The sequence below is a fragment of the Alosa sapidissima genome, chromosome 1, assembly GCF_018492685.1.
Source record: "Alosa sapidissima isolate fAloSap1 chromosome 1, fAloSap1.pri, whole genome shotgun sequence".
Lineage (NCBI taxonomy): Eukaryota > Metazoa > Chordata > Actinopteri > Clupeiformes > Clupeidae > Alosa > Alosa sapidissima.
Genome location: NC_055957.1, coordinates 31,984,857 through 32,005,219, shown reverse-complemented (window position 1 = coordinate 32,005,219; position 20,363 = coordinate 31,984,857). Strand labels below are relative to the sequence as shown.

At 43.2% G+C, this 20,363-nt stretch overlaps 1 protein-coding gene across 2 annotated transcripts; it reads right to left on the bottom strand.

Moving 5' to 3' along the window:
- Window positions 1-10,923: 10,923 nt before the first annotated feature.
- On the bottom strand, window positions 10,924-20,040 carry crispld1b (cysteine-rich secretory protein LCCL domain containing 1b). Of its 2 annotated transcripts, none has more exons than XM_042095447.1 (15): window positions 19,770-20,040; window positions 18,631-18,935; window positions 16,305-16,423; window positions 15,738-15,870; window positions 15,405-15,520; window positions 15,149-15,249; window positions 14,799-14,960; window positions 13,981-14,041; window positions 13,765-13,831; window positions 13,146-13,276; window positions 12,980-13,023; window positions 12,767-12,839; window positions 11,946-12,015; window positions 11,690-11,823; window positions 10,924-11,444 (listed from the first exon to the last, which is right to left on the bottom strand). In XM_042095447.1, the coding sequence occupies exons 2-15, from the start codon at window positions 18,886-18,888 to the stop codon at window positions 11,393-11,395; spliced, it is 1,521 nt and encodes a 506-aa protein (XP_041951381.1). In that variant the 5' UTR covers window positions 18,889-18,935; window positions 19,770-20,040; the 3' UTR covers window positions 10,924-11,392. The 2 variants fall into 2 exon arrangements, with proteins under 2 accessions (XP_041951381.1, XP_041951373.1); XM_042095439.1 differs by having other exon boundaries at window positions 18,631-18,919; window positions 19,770-20,039.
- Between the last annotated feature and the right edge of the window lie 323 nt (window positions 20,041-20,363).

Genomic DNA, 20,363 nt, shown 5'->3' with positions numbered 1-20,363 from the left:
CATATAAACAAAGATTTCCCCCTGAGAATGCTCATCTAAACGCGAATAAAAAAATTAAGACGAGACGCCACTTCTGCGTCTTCTCTTTTCATCGTCACCGTATAAACGTAGCCTAATACAGAGGTCTATCACAACATTAGATGATAATGTGTGACAATGGATTTATAACAATAATGCAGCGGCCATTTTTGACCGGGAACACAAAACTAGTAAACATGAAACACAACAGGAGGGTTAAAATGCACGAGATGAGAAAGTCAAGAGTATACTGGCAGGAAGCCTAAATGGCTTTTTTGAAGCCTTCACCTAATCCTCGGTTTCCTTGTCCCCACATTAGAGTTTGATATTCTTGGGCCTCCTCACTGGGTGCCTAGGCCTATGTGCAGTGGTACGTTCGTCAAACCAGTCATAGGTCCAGTTCTGTTTTGCTACAGTTTAGTTGTAATCAGAACTGTACTGTTGTGATATTGTGAATCTTGGACTTTTAGAGCCATAGCACAGTGGGAAAACAATGTCATGGTCACCTGAATAAATACACATACACATCAACCATAATGGTCTGTTATTTTTTGTTCCTTGAGAAATTGGGACTCATAATAGGGACTCATAATTAACATCAACTTTTGTCGAACAAGCACCTCATTCTGAAATATTTTATGTCAGGATAAAGTGGATAATTGTCCCTAGCGTTGCCTAATCAGTGTCATAAACTATTCTTATTGTTCTCTCTCTTTCTCTCTCTCTCTCTCTCTGTCTGTGTGTGTGTTTGTGTTTGTCTGTGTGTCTGAGCCTGTTGCGGTGCGGATTCCTGAATGCTGCATGAGAGCAGGAGTTCTGTGAAGAGACATTAATTAGCCTTACCAATTAAAGCTGATCAGTTTGCCTTTTCATAGGCCTCGGAGACAACAAACCTGCTAATGGTCCTGTCTGGCCTCATGGCACATCCAGTAAAATTACTCACGAACATCTGTTTTGAACTAAACAAAACAGTGAATGTGTAGATGAAAGTTGCCAGCGTGTATCTACTATTTCAATGTTACAACCTGATCAAAATCAGCACCCAAAGCACAGGTAACATACACATTCGTTGGAATGACTGTTGCTGACCACATACTTGTTATTACGTTTTAAAAGAATCAATTATGCATTCCAATTTTAGATTAAATGTGCCATCACTTTAAAATAATGGCAATCATCAACTGAAGCAGCTCTTGTTAGAGTGACACTTATGGCTGTAAAATATGGTGTAAAATATCACTCTGAACAACGTAAAAATGTTAAAAGAGACAATCTAAATTTAGCGTAATTGATGAAGTCCTGTTGAACAGGCACATCATCACATCTCCTTCCGTGTGGGGCTCACAGCTCACCTGATCCATGTTCTCTCTCAACCTCATCAAACGGTCAGGCCAGATGGACAATGGCCATCACGAGCGACTAACGGCGTCCAGAGGTCGTATCTCAGTTATGACAGGTCGTCCACGACACCACACATTTAACAGGTGTGCACAGGAGGCGAGGGCTTGATGGACATAAGAGGGTGACTTGGGGAGAGCCGAGCCCCAGGCCCAGAGCCCATCGGGCTGACTCACACGACAAGCTGTTTTTGGACCAGACAGATGGTTCCTGCCCATGACATGAGTGGCAGCTACCAAGTATGGTCAATCAGGGGAACATTGGAGCTCTTGTCTGGTGTCCTAGATACATATTTATACATTTAGACATTTTAGGAAGATTTTCTAGAGATTTTCCTTCTGGAAATCAATGAGGAAAATGTCCAACAATGTCTCAGCCTGACCCTGACAGTGTTGGAGTCCTAGGTGAGATTTAACAGATTTTGAGAATCATGCTCACCAAATGAATGCCACATCAATGCCTTTCGAAAAAGAAAAAGAAAAGAAAAACATTTTTGTAGAGGAGCATCTGATCATTGGCCTTACATTGATTGGGAAGTGGAGAAATTAACCAATTTACTGTCCAGTGTTTCTCAGGAGAAATAATACATTGCTGATTACTTATTACTCCTTTTAAAAGTAATCTTATTTCTTTACTTATTTCTTGGTATCAAAAGTTATTAGTTACATTGCAAATTATGTTACTACCTTACTTTCACACCCTCTTCTTTTTAGATCATTAATGATATAATATATGCATCCAGTATACAGTATAACCCTCACATCCGCACACTTTAGAACATAATATTATCATTGCACTTTTCAAAGCCCTGTGACCCCCAACTTACTGATAGATGTCATGTTATATTACTATCTATTACTGAGTAATACATTACTTCCCAACACTGCCTCTATCAGAGGACACCAAAGATCTAAGCCAGTGCTCTACCCATGTTTTCAGTTAAACACACTGCAGCCTTTCATATTGTTCAGCATTTAGATCTGCAACATCAATCTTTTTTTATATTTTAGTCTGCCAGAGTTGTGATGCCTGAAGAGAAGATCTAAAGCAGAAGAGTTTGTGTCTGTATTACAGCATCTCATGGGACCCACACACAAGGATGCAGGCTTTAGCGGTGCCATCCACAGGAACCGTGACGACGATACAATTTTGTATCTCCACACTCCACACAAGATCCCCAAGGCCAGCTGAAGCATTGTAATATGAAAGATGTGTTCACTTTCTATGCATTTTGGTGTTTATTTTGTTGAGGCTGTGGTAGAATACATTTCCATGCATTAGCAGTCTACTGTAGATGCAGCTGAAATAGAAGTCATCTGTCATGGGCGTATGAACCACCCTTCCATGCCTTTGCACCGAGGACACATTGCCAAATCCCCCACCCAATACTTCCATGAAGAAGAGCAATCCAGACACACCAAACTGGGTGAGGATGAGGAAGGATGCGTTTAAAAAGCCTTCATTGTAATGGCTACATACAGATTACAAAGCCAACATGTTTCCACCAAACTGGTCGTCTTCAGGGCTAAGCATTCAAACCTTCTACAAGGTAGGCTTCACCTTTTACAACCTAGGTTGACAGGTCATGAACTTAACACCAGCCAATAGGAAAATCACATCCCCCGCCCAATAACTCTGCAGGTTCTCCTTTTTCCTGATATCTTGGTTTCTTTAGCACCTAAAAGGTGCTTCCCTTTTCCTATCTCCACTCTCCATATCATGGTGGGATGAGGATCTCTTCTTACAACTCCCACATCCCTCTCCCAAGCCCTTCTCAGCTGTCTGCTCTGCGCTGCCTCCCTCCCCTTCTCTTTCTCCATGCTGAAGTCCCCCCACTGTGGTCAGTGTTAATTGGGACGCTTTGAAATGCTTTGGAGGGGGGCTTTGTTGAAAGTCAGCCTCACAGCTTCCTCTACCAGTCACAGTTTGTTTGCTTTTTTTGCCCCCACTCATGCATCCGCTTCCTGGTGACTGGGGCGGCACGCTGGTCAGGCCGGTCTCCCACTGGTAGAGCGGAGCATCCGGGGAAAGTAGATGCTGCCATCCAGAGGTCTGATTGCATCTCTGCGTGTGAGCTAAGCCATGTGAGAAGCATGCAATAAGTTTTGCTCTAGATCATGCCACCACCCAACTTTTAAAATTGTTCCTATTTTGTGAGCCATTTACAGCTTATCTACTGTACAGTTTAGTGAATATAATTATATATATTTTCCAAGTTCTTGAAAATAATTTTCAGGAAATGTTAATCTTTCTACTGTTCCCACCCAAGCCTTGAGGGTTTCAAGATTCCGTTAGAATTGAAACAACAAAGGAACTCAATTTTTCTTTTGTTTTTTAGGCCAAGGCAACATGCATGCTATTGTGGAGTACATACTGAGAAGTTGATTAACATAGACTTTGATGTGTACAGGAAGTGTGTTCAGGTTGGGTTTTGCTAGTGTTGGCGTCCGTTCAGCCTCTGAGTTGGAGGAAAACATGTCGATCACATAACGTGGGCCTCTCTCCCGAGGTTTTCCCCAGGTTCATGGGGCACGCTGGCAAAGAGCAGCAGGCCTCAGGGTCTCACATTTCCTCCTGCAGTCACTGCAAGGGCACATGTGATTACATTAACCACATTTAATGGACTGTAATTCCATTCAAGGAATTCAAAGTAACCTTGTAAAATACCTTTGTACTGTATGTGTAAGATGCAGAAAAATGAGAGCTAAATAATGATAAATAGTGTGAACATTCCAATAAAACTAAAACAGCAGTGAACCATATGCATGTATGGGGGTGTATTGAGTGAAGCCTGAGTGCTAAAAACTGTTAAAAGTTAGTTTTAGGGAAAAGAATCAAGATCAACAAAGAGATAAGCAGTGTACACAGACAGCCCAGGAACACAATATGAACTGGATCTGTTTACTTATCTTGATCACACATGACAAATTGCCTCAGGTTTTGGAAAAAAACTGAAATAGCCGACAAACTTCTTCAAGGAGAAGATGGGAAAGCGCCACAGAGAGAGCACAGGGCCAAACAAGTCCAGTGTGATGAATTTTGGGTTTATTTTCTTTCTGCTTAGCTGAACTCCAGCGGTTCCCTGTGGTCTACACACACACACACGCGCGCGTGCGCGCGGTTCTGCTGCATTGGCTGTTTCTTTGATAATCAGGAAGAAAGCATTATAAATTGTGCCAAACTTCCCTGAAGCGAGACAAAATTTGGGCTTCTTCCACGTACCCCTGCTTTGACTGGTCCCCTTGTGTCCCCTTATGAAGGGGTCCCTTGTTATCCCAGACTTGATGAGACTGAATTTAAAATGCTGAAAAACAGGAATCGAAAAAAGCAGCAAGAAAGAAAATAATGTTTACCGAAGCATGTAATAGAAGCAGAAAAAAATTAACCTCTTGCATCACATTCCATTGTGGAAGCAGGCGTGAATGTGATTAAACAAGAAGGCGACCGAAAAAAAAAAAAAAAAACGCCTGGAGATATTCCAACGTCAATTATTTCTGCAAAGTGCAAAATACTTTTTATGCTTGAAGATTGGTCTATCCTTACAAAACCGTTGTACGTACAGCTTGAAACCATGCAGTGACTGTGCTGTCAGGGCATAACAAGGACAATACAGGAATAACAAAATATTTTATTGATGCCATACAGTATATATCCACTGTTAATTGCCTGTGATGAATCCGGGTCAGCAATGCAAGCACATTTCTGTCTGTTTATCTGTTATCGGTGCGATACATTGGGTTGGGCTGCTCCATCATCACATTTCTTCAAAAGGTCATCTGCCGTGGGGAGGCCTTGAGTGACCGTGCTGACCAGAACTGCCATTGTGGGCCTGCGGGGGGCAGTGCTATGTTGGACTGTACAGTAGCCTATCAGTTCTGAGTGTCCAGCAAAGATACTTCAGTTTGGTATTGGAAAGCCAGTGTGTGTGTGTGTGTGTTTGTGTGTGTGTGTGTCTATATTTTCACTGTTTATAGTTGCAGAGGTGTCATTTCAATTTGTAGTTGACGAGCTCCAAGTTGATCTTACAGATGCCAAGACTCAAATTGTAATGAGAAATGGGAACTAGCTTAGGGATTGAACACATCCAAAGAGTTACTTCATACCTGTAAGTTGCTCTTTTACAGCACTCATCGGCAAAAAAGCAAACCAAGTAAAAGTCATTAATGGAAAAACACATTCGTAAGAATGTTTCACACATTTTTAGGTGTTGAAATAGAAAAAGAGCAACTAGTAATTTGAAACAGTTTGCCCTGTATTCACACAGCTGTCACTCCGCATGCTCTTTCATAACTCCTAACCCGGTGACAGGTTCCAGAGGGGAAATGCATACACCTGAAAATGCTTTATCAAATGAATGTTAATGCCCATTTGATTTAATCTGACAGCCCTTAATATATCCCAGCTGAGGAGTGTGTGTGACTGTGGAGGCTCTGCTGGTCCTGTGCCATTCTTTCACGGCTTGGCTGCGAACCCACCGGCCCAATCTACCATCACTGGATCAGGACTAAGCCACCATTTCATACCCACGCGCATCCCACAATGGCTTATGTGTGAATGCTGTAAAAAATAGGGGAAATCAAATACCTTGTCCAAACAGAGAAAGGTCAGAGATGACGTAGGCTCCGAGGCCCAGCCCCCCTGATGGCTACATTATTACTTTGAGTGGCCCAGTTCTATAAGTAGCTCCTGCTGTTGTTTACACTCGACGCAAGAAACCCCAGTTCCTAAATAAACACGGGAGGCTTGGATGAAATCTTATGTCACTACAGTAGTATTTCTGTGCCAATTTGCATTGCGGTCGATGCTCTCAAAGTTACTGAGAGGCAATATATGCAGACTGGTGTTTGCATCCACAACAGCTCTCTTGCTTTTAAAACAAGTGGGTTTAGATTAAAGGAGTGATTGCTTGATTGGACATTCACACATGTGCATGCATGCGCACGCATACATATACCACACATATGTAGACAGCACAAATATATATTTGGCAGTATTTGCAGGTCAGCAAAAAAGCTACTTTTGTGAATGTGATCTGAACAAACATTCAGTGTTGCTGAGTTGCCACAGTCTACACTTCAAGAGGACAGAGAGAGAATGTAATATTTCCATCTTTTCTAAAGTTTAATTTCTGCAGCAATATTTGTCAACCTTGACCTTCATATACACATATACACCATATACACCATAAAAGTACTTTGCTTACAGATTACTGTCAGTTGTACAGAGGATGTATGGTATTATATGAATGCAAAAGATTATCTATAATTGCAAAATGCAAAACTTTAGAATGCTGATATACAGTATATATACAGTACACCTCAAAGACATGCATCACATGCATGTTTCTTTCTGATTACAAGGCATTTTCTTGTGTTTAGGACGCCTGGTTTATGCAAGGGACCAAATAAACGCTGAAGGGTGTACATAAGCACTAATGCTGAATGTGTTTGGTGTTTGGCATGGCACATGTGTGTGCACTTTCATCAGTGCCAGTCCATCGGTGTGGTCAAAATAAAACGGGCTGAGGAGGTGGGCGCTGGTTGTGGAGGTCAGTTTTACGTAAGCAATCTAAATTGAATGCTGCGGTGATTTCAAAACACAGAGTGTACTTTCAGCCCTGGGAAATAGACTGCTTAATGAATTTTATATATATTGCGATGAAAATAGTACCATTGGTTGTGTATTTATGTGTGTGTTCATGTGTGTGGCTGTGTCTACGTGTGTGTGTGTGTGTGTGTGTGTGTGTGTGTGTGTGTGCTCTCGTCCGGTTAGCGACATAGGGGCACCAGGGGCCTTTGCCAGCTTTCTCCAGGTACTATTTCTGTTGCTGCGGAAAATTTCCCCCCAGGTTCTTTGGGGACATACGATGAGTCCATGAAAAGAGCAGCATGGTTTACTACAGCGGTGTGAGCTCTGGGCCAGGGTGGGGGGATTACACACTTACCGCACTGGCATGGGTCGGCCCTGTGTGGGATCCCAACAAACACAACCAGTGGAGGGGCCAGCACGGACTGGACCAGGCTGCCAACATCACAGCTAGGTGAATGAGAAAGACACACAGAGAGACTGAAAGAGTGAGTGAGAGAGAGAGAGAGAGGGAGTGATAGAGAGAGAGAGGGAATGATAGAGAGAGAGGGGGGAGGGAGGGGAGAGAAAGAGATAGAGAGAGAGAGGTGGGAGGGAGACCATGTGTGGGCTGGTCAGCACAAACCACACTTAGAGATTGATAGCTCTTTCATACCTGTATATTTCTATTTAATGATTATGTGCTGCACTATTAAAATGCATGTTCATGTGAAATATTTCAAGGCGGAAAATGATTTTGTCATTGTTTATCAAACTGGATTTTCTTGTTTCTGTGGGTTTGAATTAGAGTGTTGGTGAAATGAAAATTGTCCGTTGTAAAGCTCTTTTATGAGCCTCTACTTAGTATAAATATGTGTCAGACAGTTCAGACTGTAGGCTACAGACTACCATACACATAATGTTACACTGTCCTTCTACACTACTTGATATGTAAGTAAGTAACTAAGTAAGTTTAATTTATAAAGCACATTTAAACACACCATAAACTGACCAAAGTGCTGTACAGCAGATAACTAAAGATAAAGACTAAGACAAATAATACAGAAAAACACATTGGACCAATAGTCATAAGAACATAAAAACATAAATAAAAGTAAACCTTCAATATCAGGGCACATAACACAGACATACATAGGATGAGCAGGAGTACAGGGTACATATGCATGGACAATGTTTGTATTCAAGAGCATATAGTCTGTATGTTGCTTGTTTGATGGGTCTCATGTCTTTATGTGCATTGTCTGTATACTGTATGCATCATCTGTTTTGATCATTGCCTATTGTGTACATTGTTAGAGTGACACCAACGACCAGAATTACATTTTGTGTATGTGCGAACAAACTTGGCCAATAAAGTCTGACTCTCTCTCTAGTTCAGATTTGAATTACATCACTGCAATTTGCATCACTGCTCAAACTGTAGTTCACTGTAACTTCATCTTGCAAATTCAGAATGCTTTGTTGCAATGTCTGCTGCCCATTCTCCTGACAAATTCCCCTAAGACTTCTCATATTCAAATAAGAACATATTTAGACAAACCTCCAAATCTATACATAAACCTGCTTTTGTGTGGTCTGGGATCTTGCACGTAAAGATATTTATGTTTATGCCTAAAATATCCCATTATCATTAAACAACCGAAAACTCAAACATGGCCTTACTGTGACTGAGTAAGTATGTTAGAATAATAATGATTAAATCTCGGCGGTAGCAAAGACAAATACAGTGAGGGCTTCTGTGCCTGGGAACATGGTGTTTGGTGGTCCATACATAAGCCATATATATTGTACATCCACCCAGCAATCCCACTCCTGAACATACACCAAAACAGTAAAAACATATTTAAAGACGGCCAGTTGCTCACATACTAATGGTGACACAGACGGTGGTTGGCAGGCCAGAAATTTCCAACATTTTTCAGCAACCGTGTAATCAGAAACTGGAGGTTTTGCGTGGGCACAGTATTTATAGAGCCACAGATGGAGGGCAAACGGGAATCATCATGGGAGAATCAGAGCATTGGCGTGGCTCACCATTAGAGTTCGACTTCTGTCCTGTTGCACATGGGAGTAGACTCGGCCAAAGCCACAATACCATGCACTTGTTCTACAGTGGCTTGGTGCTGATAAAGCACTCTGATGTGACAAAGAATTAATTTAACCTGCATGCTTTCTTTTCTTTTTATATTTTTGGGTTTGTTATGCCCCTAATCCAGTAGGACAGTGAAGAGTGACTGAAAGCTAGTGGGTGATAGGGATGGGATGCATCGGGAAATGACCTGCGTCGGATTCAAACCCGGATCCCCGTGGGCACATGGAACCGAATGTGGTATGGGAGATGTAGCCAGATGTGCCACAACACTCCCTCAGTATGCACCTTTTCAAAGGCAATAGACATGTTATCAGAGCTTGTATAGGCTCCTCTTCAACTGATGGCTCAAAAACAGCCCTGGATCTGCTGTCATTGCATGTGCATGAAGTGAAAACACTGTGCCAGAAGGTTAACATATACTGTATATTTACCAGGTCAATGTGAACCTCGCTTGATCTCACTCAAACTGAGTTTCAAGCCGAAATCCGAAATCCATCAAAAAACCCTCCACATTTCCCCCACAGCGTCTAACATGTGTGACCCGTAGTGTTCTCCTGGCGCCATTTTTGTCTGCAGTTACCACAATGCCTCCTCTGAGCCAAGTTCATCAGTCCTGCATGTCCAGCGTATCTCCTGATGCAGCACATAGAGGAGGCTGGACACTCATATCCTTATGTCTCCTCTCCATATCCCACTGTGGCACTCCCGTGTGAATTCTGACAGTACTCTGATGCATGCCTCTTCCCTTTAGAGAGTACCGCAGAGCCCACCCACCCAACCCAGGCTCTTGATATGTGACCTCTCTTGGCGATAGGTCATCCACTAATACTGTACTGTTCAAATAAAGAGTTTTTGAAACCCTGGTGTCAGCCAAGTTGCTAAAGCTATATCTTGTACAGTGTTGGTTGGAAATGTAACATTTTCTGATTGTATGGGGGAAATCAAAACAACTTTGGAACCTTCATTGGTCATTTAAACGAAATATTGAAACTGTTGAACAGGCAGCCCATTCTGTTTTAGGCTTGGTTCATGGGTATTCAGTTAAGAGTGTTTTAAATATCCAGAGTAGTCTGGAAAATCACTGTATAAAACACCAATTGATATTGACAGAGTTTGCTAGAAATGCATCCACCACATCTGTGCCAAGCCTGTGGAGGAAATACAACAGAGGGAAGCAAGATGAAAATCTAAACACACACACACAAACACACACACACACACACACACACACACACACACACACTGTGTTCCTTTGTCTGCTGCTGCAGCGGTGCCAGCCTTGAGTGCTTTAACATGAGGTGAGTTCAGCTTTCATTTCTCCCTTATAGGAAGTGGATGTTGGTGCCTTTCAAAGTCGTCCAGCCAGAGGTCTCTATTAAAGCAATCTTTAGAAAACTTCTAACTAAAAACATACTGAAGTCCAAGTAAGAAACTTAACTAAACTAAAAACGTAAACCAAAAGCAAGTCGTCAAAGATAAATTACATGGGCCTCATGTCTGAAATCCACCATGGGAACATGGTTAAAGTGAAAACAAAAAGACCGCATACAGAACACATATAGTAATCAGTCCCAGTATGTTCCACTGATACAGTTTATTTATTGGTTTTGGTTTGTAATAATAAATAGCACATTTTAGGGATGCTTAAACACTCTCAACATGCATTTCTAGTAACCTGTGGAGCTTTTCTCATTTTTTTCCCCTTTCTGGAACATTTCATGATTTCCTGGCCTGCCAGGTACTTACAGTATCAAATTCCAAACAAAAATTAAAATAGAAAAAAATTTAACTATGAAATACAACATATTCACCAGCAGCATTTTGACCTTTAGGTACCTATAAAAAATAAACATATAAAAATATAACCATTGCATACTGTCTTGAGCTCTGAGAATACCAAATGAAGATTTGTTTGTGCAGGCTCAGGACTATTTCCATATCATTATAATAAGGATCTTTATGTGCTTGCCTTAAGATGACCAGATTTTTCCTGTTGCTTACCTTATCCATAAAAAAGATGAGAGACAACAAATAAAGCATTAATATATTTACAGAGTAAAATTGTATATACACCAAATGTACAGTTACACAAAATAGCTTGTTGATACAGGTTAAGACCCCATATTTCACATGCTTGACAGGACCAAGGCCAGCACTTTTTCCTCCGCTGAGAAGACCTGTCGTGACAGCGTTGGCCTCAAGCACAGCTCAGTGTGAGCCGAAAAACCAAACACACCGTAATTACAGGCTGGTTGTAACCAAGTGCTCTATTTCATTGCTCGTCCTTGGAGCAGGGCTTCAAATGACCGCAAACACTCTGAAAGCTTTTCCTCCTGTGGGATTCCTCAGGCTGAGAGAGAGAGGGGGAAGAAGAAGATGAAGAAGAATGGCCCATATTAGTGGGTAAAGAGAAACACATTACGCACTGTGCTGCACATGCCATGACCCTCGCCGGCCAAAACGTCAAGGGTGGCCTAAAACCCAAAGGCCATTTGTCATACCCAGCTCGCTGAACAGTTAATACCCCCTAATAGCCCACAAAACAGAGCCCCCTCGTTTCCCAAGCATCTCTCAGGCTTCCTTTTTGCAGCCTACCTCTCGGAAGTGATCCCATTCTGGTAGGAACCGCTGTACTGTCTCCTCCGGTCCACGGGCATGATGTCCAGGTAGCCTCCTGACTCACTCTGGATCACCCCAGCATGGATGGCAGCGCGGCATATGCTGGATTTCTGGAACAGTATGGGAGACTATCTATAGGTCTTGCGTCTATAATATGCCTTGCATTAACACAATCAAGTTTGAAGTTTGGTGTTTGGTGGGTGGATAAGGGTGCATAAGGGTAAGAGCTTACGTCAGCATAATAGCGGGATCCTACGACCCTGGCGTAGCTGCTGTGCAAGCAGTTGCGTGGGCAGTACAACCTGTATGACGTAGAATTTGAGTATGATTTGACATGTCCATCCATTTACTTGGCATATAAGGCATTTCTAACAGCATCAGACTGCATAGCATTAAAGGGGCCATGTATAGAATTTGAATTTTGTGTATTTGATACAGTGCCTCTTGAGGTGCAAAGTGGTATGAGACAGTATGACTTGAAGCTAGCTGGTTGGTATGCCAACATTTGTAGATATCTTAGCAACTTAGAGCATAGGCATTTTTGACATTACATCAGTGGTTATTTCCTCACATTCTGGTGCAAGCTCTAGGTCATCTCTGAACGTTTTAGTCTAAAAATCTTAAACATGGCCCTTTTGACTTAACCTGACCCTAGCCAGATGAATTTCGTTCCGCTTAGCTCCGCCTAACTTCACTCACATCCATCTGGGACCTCTTTCATTGAGAGTGATTTCTGCAACCGATTTTATGGTACAGCCAATCAGGACGCAGGGCGGGAGTTTCATAGATGTGACATAGCGTAGAAGCGACTGTGAGACTGTTATCAGCGTGACGGGTTGGCTTCGATGTGAGTGGTTGAAGTAGCACGCCAATAGATGACGGACAAGTGGCTTATTCAATCATATGCAAGCATTTTTTGATTAGGCCCAGCCTTCTGAAGCAACACTTCAATGGATCAGTTCCAGATGGATGAGTGGAGCTAGGCGGAGCGAAATTCATCTGGCTAGGGTCAGGTTACTTTTGACTGTCTTCCTGGGGAAAATGAATATTTACCTTGGGCAATGCCTAACAGGCTTTTTGAATGGGCAAAACTGTGCCACTGTGGTCTCACATGAAACTGCTTTCACTAGAAGGAGAGAGAGAGAGAGAGAGAGAGAGAGAGAGAGAGAGAGAGAGAGAGAGAGAGAGAGAGAGATGCTTAGATCACAGAAGTCTGGCTCTGCTCAACACACCAGAATTCCCAGGCAGATAATAAATAGCACGCACCTGGCACTTTTGATACGGTGAAGGCATTGGCACTCTGATTTTTCCTGAAGGTGTGAAATTTAAGATGTCATGTGGGGCAATGGCAATAAAAGCAACACAGAGGTGTGTGTGTGTGTGTGTGTGTGTGTGTGTGTGTGTGTGTGTGAAAGATGGCACGAGGCCTCACCCATGGGTCTGAATTCCGTTTTTATTGGACTTTGAGAAGCGCTCCTTCCTGCCCTGCCTGGTGATATCCAGCCAGCCTCCATCATTATCTATGATCCCTGCATGCAGGGCAGCTCCACACACACTGGATTGCTGACAAATGGGAAGACATGAATAACACAGCTGGTACAATGTAACAGTGTAAAGGGTGATACACGGATGACCTCAAATCAACATCACTATTATTTCAAACCTTTTACGATTAGTGAATGATTGAACTATTTATCCCTTTGGTTCTCTGACAAGGTACTGTTATAAAACAAAACAGCTGACACAGCATTTGTTTAGGTCTAAACTGCAGGGGTTGAGACTTGCTGAGTCAGAGTTTGCTCACATGTCATATACACCACCAGCTTGCCTGAGTGAACTCAGACTGACGTTAGTTGAAACTGTAATTTTTGAAGGAGACAGCTCATGAAGTCATGCACTGAGGAAAGGGTGAACTGATAAATTGACAAAATCAAGACAAGTCAAGAAGACATTCTAAATGTCGGATTCAATAAAATTTTGGCGAATTGTCCAACTCTAATTCATTGCCTCTGTGAGCAATCAGTAACTGTACACGTCTTGGTTGTCCTCACCATGTCATAATATCCTGTCCCAATGACCTTCCCACAGGTGTAAAGACAACCAGGTGGACACTCATACCTGGGGCATCAAGCAGAACATGTTAAATGTATGAATACACACGCTTGTGCAAAAATAACACTGCAATACAGTGAACAAATACACACTTCTGTGTACAAAAAAACCCACTAATGTTACAGTAAAACAGACAAATGTGAAATAGCCCTCACCTATTACAAGTTGTTCCTTTGCACTGATCCCTCAGCTTTGTGTCACATTCGACTTGCTGCGCTGTATAATGGATGAAGAGTTGTAAACATTCTTTTGATTAGGGTGGGGAAGGCATTGACACAGCCAGGCATCTTAGTGGTCTAACGGAATCTCTCTTGTCATAACACAACTTAGAAGTAGTTCGGAGTAAGTATCCATGTAAGTATGAAACTTAAACGGTGAACATTTTGAAGAGTGCAATCTATAATTGGGGAGGCCATCAGTTAGGCCTGACCTTGATTTCAAGCAGGGCCTCTTAGAGAGAAAGAAACCCTTTTCTTCTGCTAAGTCTAGCCATGGCTGAACCCACATGTGGGGCTTAGAGAAACACAAGACAGCCATGTCAAATACACTTCACCCTAAATCTCTTGAACATGAACCAGGAACAACCAAAGTACTTTTGATCCCGTGAGGGAAATTTGGTCTCTGCATTTATCCCAATCCGTGAACTAGTGAAACACACTCAGCACACAGTGAGGTGAAGCACACACTAATCCCGGCGCAGTGAGCTGCCTGCAACAACAGCGGCGCTCCGGGAGCAGTGAGGAGTTAGGTACCTTGCTTCAAACCGCCAACCCTCCGTTACAAGTCCGAAGCGCTAACCAGTAGGCCACGGCTGCCCCAAAGAGCACAATCACACACACACACACACACACACACACACACACACACACACACACACACACACACACATACACGTAAAACGCACACGTGTGTGTTGCAGTGGATCATCTTCATCTTCAGATTACAGTGATTGAAACATGCAGAGCCTTCTTACACATCTGTTCTGTGCTGGTGACCTCATTCCTCTCCACATTCTCATTGGGCGATGGGCTTGGGGACTGTGCTCTTGGGCGGGGCTCTTGAGCCAACGGCGCTTCCGGCTCGATGTAGTTGGTCTCTTCTGGCTCAGGCACATAATGCCTGTCCGTGCCATCGTCTGGAACAACACAAAAAGCAGCTTTTTGACCAGTGGCCAGAGGAAAACTTTCGACTTTTGTAAGTAAGCCAGGTACTTCTTTATTGTCACTAGGCAGAAAAAAACACCATTTTGTTGGCAGGTATCAGCACACGGGTACACACGTGAGGTGAGCGGAACTGATGTCTCCAAAGACATCTTCATGGTACCTTTGTAACAGAGGTTGTTTCTGCAGCCTCCTCCATAGCTGGATGGACAGGCAGAGCAGGGGCTGCCATATTTGTATGGTGCGTGTCCCCACCAGTTACCCCTGAGAAGGCCAAAGAAAATAAAGGCACCTGGAGTAGCATCAACTGCAGTCAAGATTCACTTACATAATTCAATTACATTCAATTCAATTACAAGCATGTATATTAGTAATGTCCAGATGGACCGACCGAGTTGCAGGAAGGAACGTTGACTTACGGTGGCGAGTAGTTGCACACCAGATAGACGGCTTTGGTCCAGATCATGCCCCATACATTCATGTTGTAGCACACGTTGATGGCGCAGCCGATTCGACTGCTCGTTGCCCAGACCAGCTGCGAAATAAATAAAATGTGAAAGAGTCTTTGTAGAGGAGTCTATGGAGCACTCGGGGCAGATGATGTCAACACACATATATTTGGTTTCCAAAGGCAAACAAACAGCCTGGGCTCAGTCCTCCCACTCCAGCCAAATATAATGTGGTTCCACGGATCGCCCCATTAAAGCGTCCATTTGCACTGCGTGTGGACATCACCTGTGCTCAGCGCTTACCTGAGTGTAATGGGTGCAGACAGGCCCTGAACAGCGGTATGGGCAGTGTGGGTTGCAGTCCTGGGCATAGGGGTAACTGAAGTCTCGGACCTCGTCATACCACGCCTGGACATGGAACGTTGGAGGTCTATCCCTGTGGAGGCATTAGTGCAATAGAACAGAAACGTTTGATCCACACAGCATGGCTCGTCATGGAAGAGTTCAAGTACTCATTCAAGTACTGTGTCAGCATTTAGATATTTCTACAAATCAAGTCTGTATGAGGGTCCATTTAACCTGTCAGGCCCAGTACACTATGTCCCTGTCTCTGTCCTTGTGTAAACATCATGAAGCTCTCTCTCTCCCCATTTATCTCTCTGTCTTTCTCCCTGTCTCTCTCTTTCCTTCCCTCCCTCGCTCTCTCTACCCCCACCCCTCTTTCTTTTGTCTTTCTTTCTTTCTTTCTCCATCCCTCATCTTTCTCTCTCTCTGCCCCCATCTCATTTCTCTCTTTCTCTTTCTCTCTCTCCACCTCTCTCTCCATTCCTCACCCCCCCCCACCCACCTTTCCCCCACAGAGCCCCATACCTTCCCCAGTGGGCTCCTAGGTTCTGGCCGATCTGGGTCAGTAGATGGGACGGTCCATGTTCCCACAGACACGTATGCGCCCAGTCCTCTGCACTCCTCTCCAGCTCTGTGTCCCAAACCTTCACAACAAAATGACCCAATCTTAGCTTGTGACTTGGAACTGGTGCACTCACTGATCCAGAGGGTTGTGTGTGTGTGTGTGTGTGTGTGTGTGTGTGTGTGTGTGTGTGTGTGTGTGTGTGTGTGTGTGTGTGAGTAGAAGGGCAAAAGCCCATGGAAAGTGTCTAATTGACTTAAAAACGGTGCCAAATTATGTGTGAATTCCAGTCAAGACTTACTAATGCTAGTAAACTAATGTTAGATAATACTCTTGCAGTTGGAATTCTAGCTAAGTGTGCCCAAATTCTTTGATGCAAAAAACAACGTTTACCCTCTGTGCGTCAATTAATGGCTATAGGTCATTCAGGGCAATCAGATAAGAGCTATGCACTGCATAAACTGCAGGTTAACCACTGCTATTCATTTACGGATGACTTAGTTCTAACAAAGAATGCCTTAAAAACGGCAACATACAGCTGTTTTGCTTTTACCCAAAACAGTTGTATAATAGCCGAGTGATAAAAGAAAAGTAGCAGTATGTAGCAGCGCTGCTTTGCCGAGTTTGGCGTGTTTCAGACAGGGATCAGGCGTCATTGGAAAACCCAAATGTAAAGGTGGCTGGCCACAGAGAACTCCTTCCACATGTTAGTGCAGGCAGCCCACTGCTTCCTGCTGTCTGTCAGAGCCTCAGTGCTGACTCAAGGGCGCAAAATGATACTTCCACTCTTAAATAACCTGACTCACATTCACCCACTTACATACACAACGTTCATTTTTACCTCATGACACACACGAATTCACATGAAATAAGGAGGAGTGGGAATGGCGAAGAATACAAATGTAAGAACTGTGGGAACGGATTTGGGATTGGACTTTTGAGTGGCACCTGTGAGTAGAGCCTGGGAAAAAAAGAACTCTCTAAACTCCAACTCTGCTGGTTTTTGATTTGCTGACATTAATACATGACTCAGAATAAAGGTGGCCTACTTCTGTCTACTCCGTGGCAGCTAACAGTCAATCTTTCAGGGGAGCGCCACAGGCTCAGCTCACAGAACACAGCAGGCGCTCTCACACTCTCACCCGGCTACACGGGGAGGACAAAACTGGCCTCAGAATTCCACCTGGTAGTTGTTTATTTGCTTTAACACCTCATTTGCGGTTATGCCAACCATCTGGGCACATTCCAGGGGAGATATGAATCCTCTGTGACCTCCCGGCTTCCTGCCCCTAGTAATTACCCCCAGAACTTAGGCAGAGGAGAGAGTGACTGTGAATGGAGGTGGTCACTGTCCCTTAGCAAGCTCGTGCACACAAAGGCAGCCACTGTTTCGCCTCCATTGAGGATGTGGTTGTTTGAAGTCTGAAATATTACACATAAATGATTTTTACAGTATCCTATGGCCCGAACGGGGAGGCTCTGCACAGAGCACGAGGAGCAGGCAATGACATTCACACATTTCATCTGTTTGCTTTCTGAAACTGCTGTTAACTCTTGTAAACCCTGTAAAGTCACAGCATGGTCCTGTGGCGGACTAATGGTTGCCTTAGTTTGCTGTACACTCACAACAATGATTGCACTAGCAAGAAGATATTATAAATGGAAATGCACTGACTTGGGCTACACGGTCAGCACCTTTTTGCACTTAGGACAGGCCCAGAGAGAAACAGCTTGTGAGACTCTACTTTTGCATTGTGCAAATGCTGACGCTCAACTTTTAATTTTGAACAACCTTTAATGGTAGATTCCAATGCTGGCAGCAGCAGTGGGGCTGTAAGGTGAAATTGGCCTTGAAGATCTCTGATAAGTTAAGTCATTTATTTGGCTAAACTAAAGGCTGTTCACATACCACAAGAAGGGAGTACTGGCTGCCTGCCATGCACAAAGTGAGCCTGGGTTTGTGGCCAGTGGGGGAGACTGAGGGAGGTCCTTCTGGTTTGGCTGATGAACTAAGTTGTTTGCACTAGACCACAGACCTGTCTGTAGTTGGGTGTTTACAAATCCATTTGTGCAGTATACACTCTACAAATCATAGCATAAACCTTTTCATGACGATATCTCAAGCACTGGAGTGACTGCTGTCAGTTTGCACAAGAAAACCTTAAAATAGTTCAATCCTGTGACACTGGATTTTATTTAACCCAAGGACAAAAATAATTACCCTGTCTTGTATAAAGCAAACAAATGTGTGTGTGTTGAACAACTGCAGTGATATGAGTGTATACTTACCATATACTCCATATTCGATGCAGGAGGGTAAACCTGGCCCCTCAGCTTGTTGTGAAGGTCAAGGATGAGCTGCATATCACTCTGTGAAATGGCTCTCTTTCCCCTTGCGTTGGGCTTCCATGAACTCTCATTCAAGTCCAGGTACTTTTCTAGCATGTCTTCCAATTGTGTGGCATTTGGGATCACCATGGAAACCACTGTTTGGACAATCAGCAGCAACGCTACACCTCTCAGCAGATCCTGCACACCGAGTCTCATGGCTGACAGACTCCACGACTGAGGCACCCTCCTTAAAGGTTCAAAGGCTTCGGTTAACATGTGAGGGAGCAGGGAAACACATCAGTAAGGGTAGCAGGGTTAGATCAGTGTCTGACAGGACAAAGTGTACCTGCAGTTAAGCAAATGAAAGTTGACATGAAACTTATGAGCATTACTCTACACATTCATTTTAAAGCTATAATGTATTTGATTCAACCCACTCTCTTGAAAGAAAGAAAGAAAGAAAGAAAGAAAGAAAGAATTATATTAAGAGTAAATTATTTACATTTCAGAGAGGTTTTAAACAAACAGGTGCATGACCCAGAGGTACAATGTGTAGGCTTGATAGTTTAGATATGTGGTAGCCTATACAACTATTTATTTATTAATTTGACAATTTCCTGCTGATGAGCCATAATAATTTTCCACCTTGATGGCATTCATTAAACAAGTCTGTGCAAGCTGAATATGATCATTTGAGCAGCTGCACATTTTTCATCACTACGTTGAAAAGTAGGCCAATTTCCAACAAGGAACAAACTTCAGGATGATTTTGTCGTGCAATATCTGTCATGCGCACGCAATATTTCATAACTTGACACCTATTGGGGAGGGGGGGGGGTAGGCTGCTTTTAAACACATGTTGAAGTGTCATTAGCCTATGTGTTATTCTACAGCTACCCAGAATAGCTACCTAGAACAGTTAACTTCATTATGTCACGCCATTATATGGTCCAGGCAATAACAATATTGCAAAGCGTTAACACACTCGGTTGTCACGAGAATGCCGGAAGCATCAGATGATGCAGAGTCCATCAACCAGGAGTAAAGACTAGGTGAGACAAAAAAAGATCGGCGTACAACGGTTAAGGTGAAATTACCTTTTGACGATGTGTGCGGTTCCTCTACGTTATGGCAAATATAAATGCTTCAGATGTGCATATTCCACATTCTAAGTCGCCTTGGTTAAAAGGATGATAGCATGAAGACAGGACGCAGGGACTGATGGAGTCGATGAGTGTCCAAGTCAATGCGTTTCAGATGGACTGATGACACAAAAAAACTATTTTACGCTTGTTACCGATGTCTCACCGATTTCGACCATTCTCAAGTAGCCTAGGTGTGGGCGCCCACCGCGCTTATATCCAAAAATGTAGGTTCAACAGAGCGTGACGTTTATAACCACTCCTCTCCCTAAGGTCTTTGAGAGTGCTGTCCAAGATGAATTTTGGTGCAACCAACGTGCAGCCCACACGTTCAGACTTGGCTTTAGTTAAGCGATATAATGAATGCCAAGTTTCTTTTGGTTAAGTCATATTTTCCTTACACCAGCGCTGTAGGTTGTTAGGTTGGGTGAATGCAATGTTTTCCTCATAAAATAGATCATTGCAGTGATGTAACAAGTGTGTAGGCTGGTCTATCCACATGATATAATGCATGGTAATGGCTGCCACATGCTACTTATTTAGAGATTG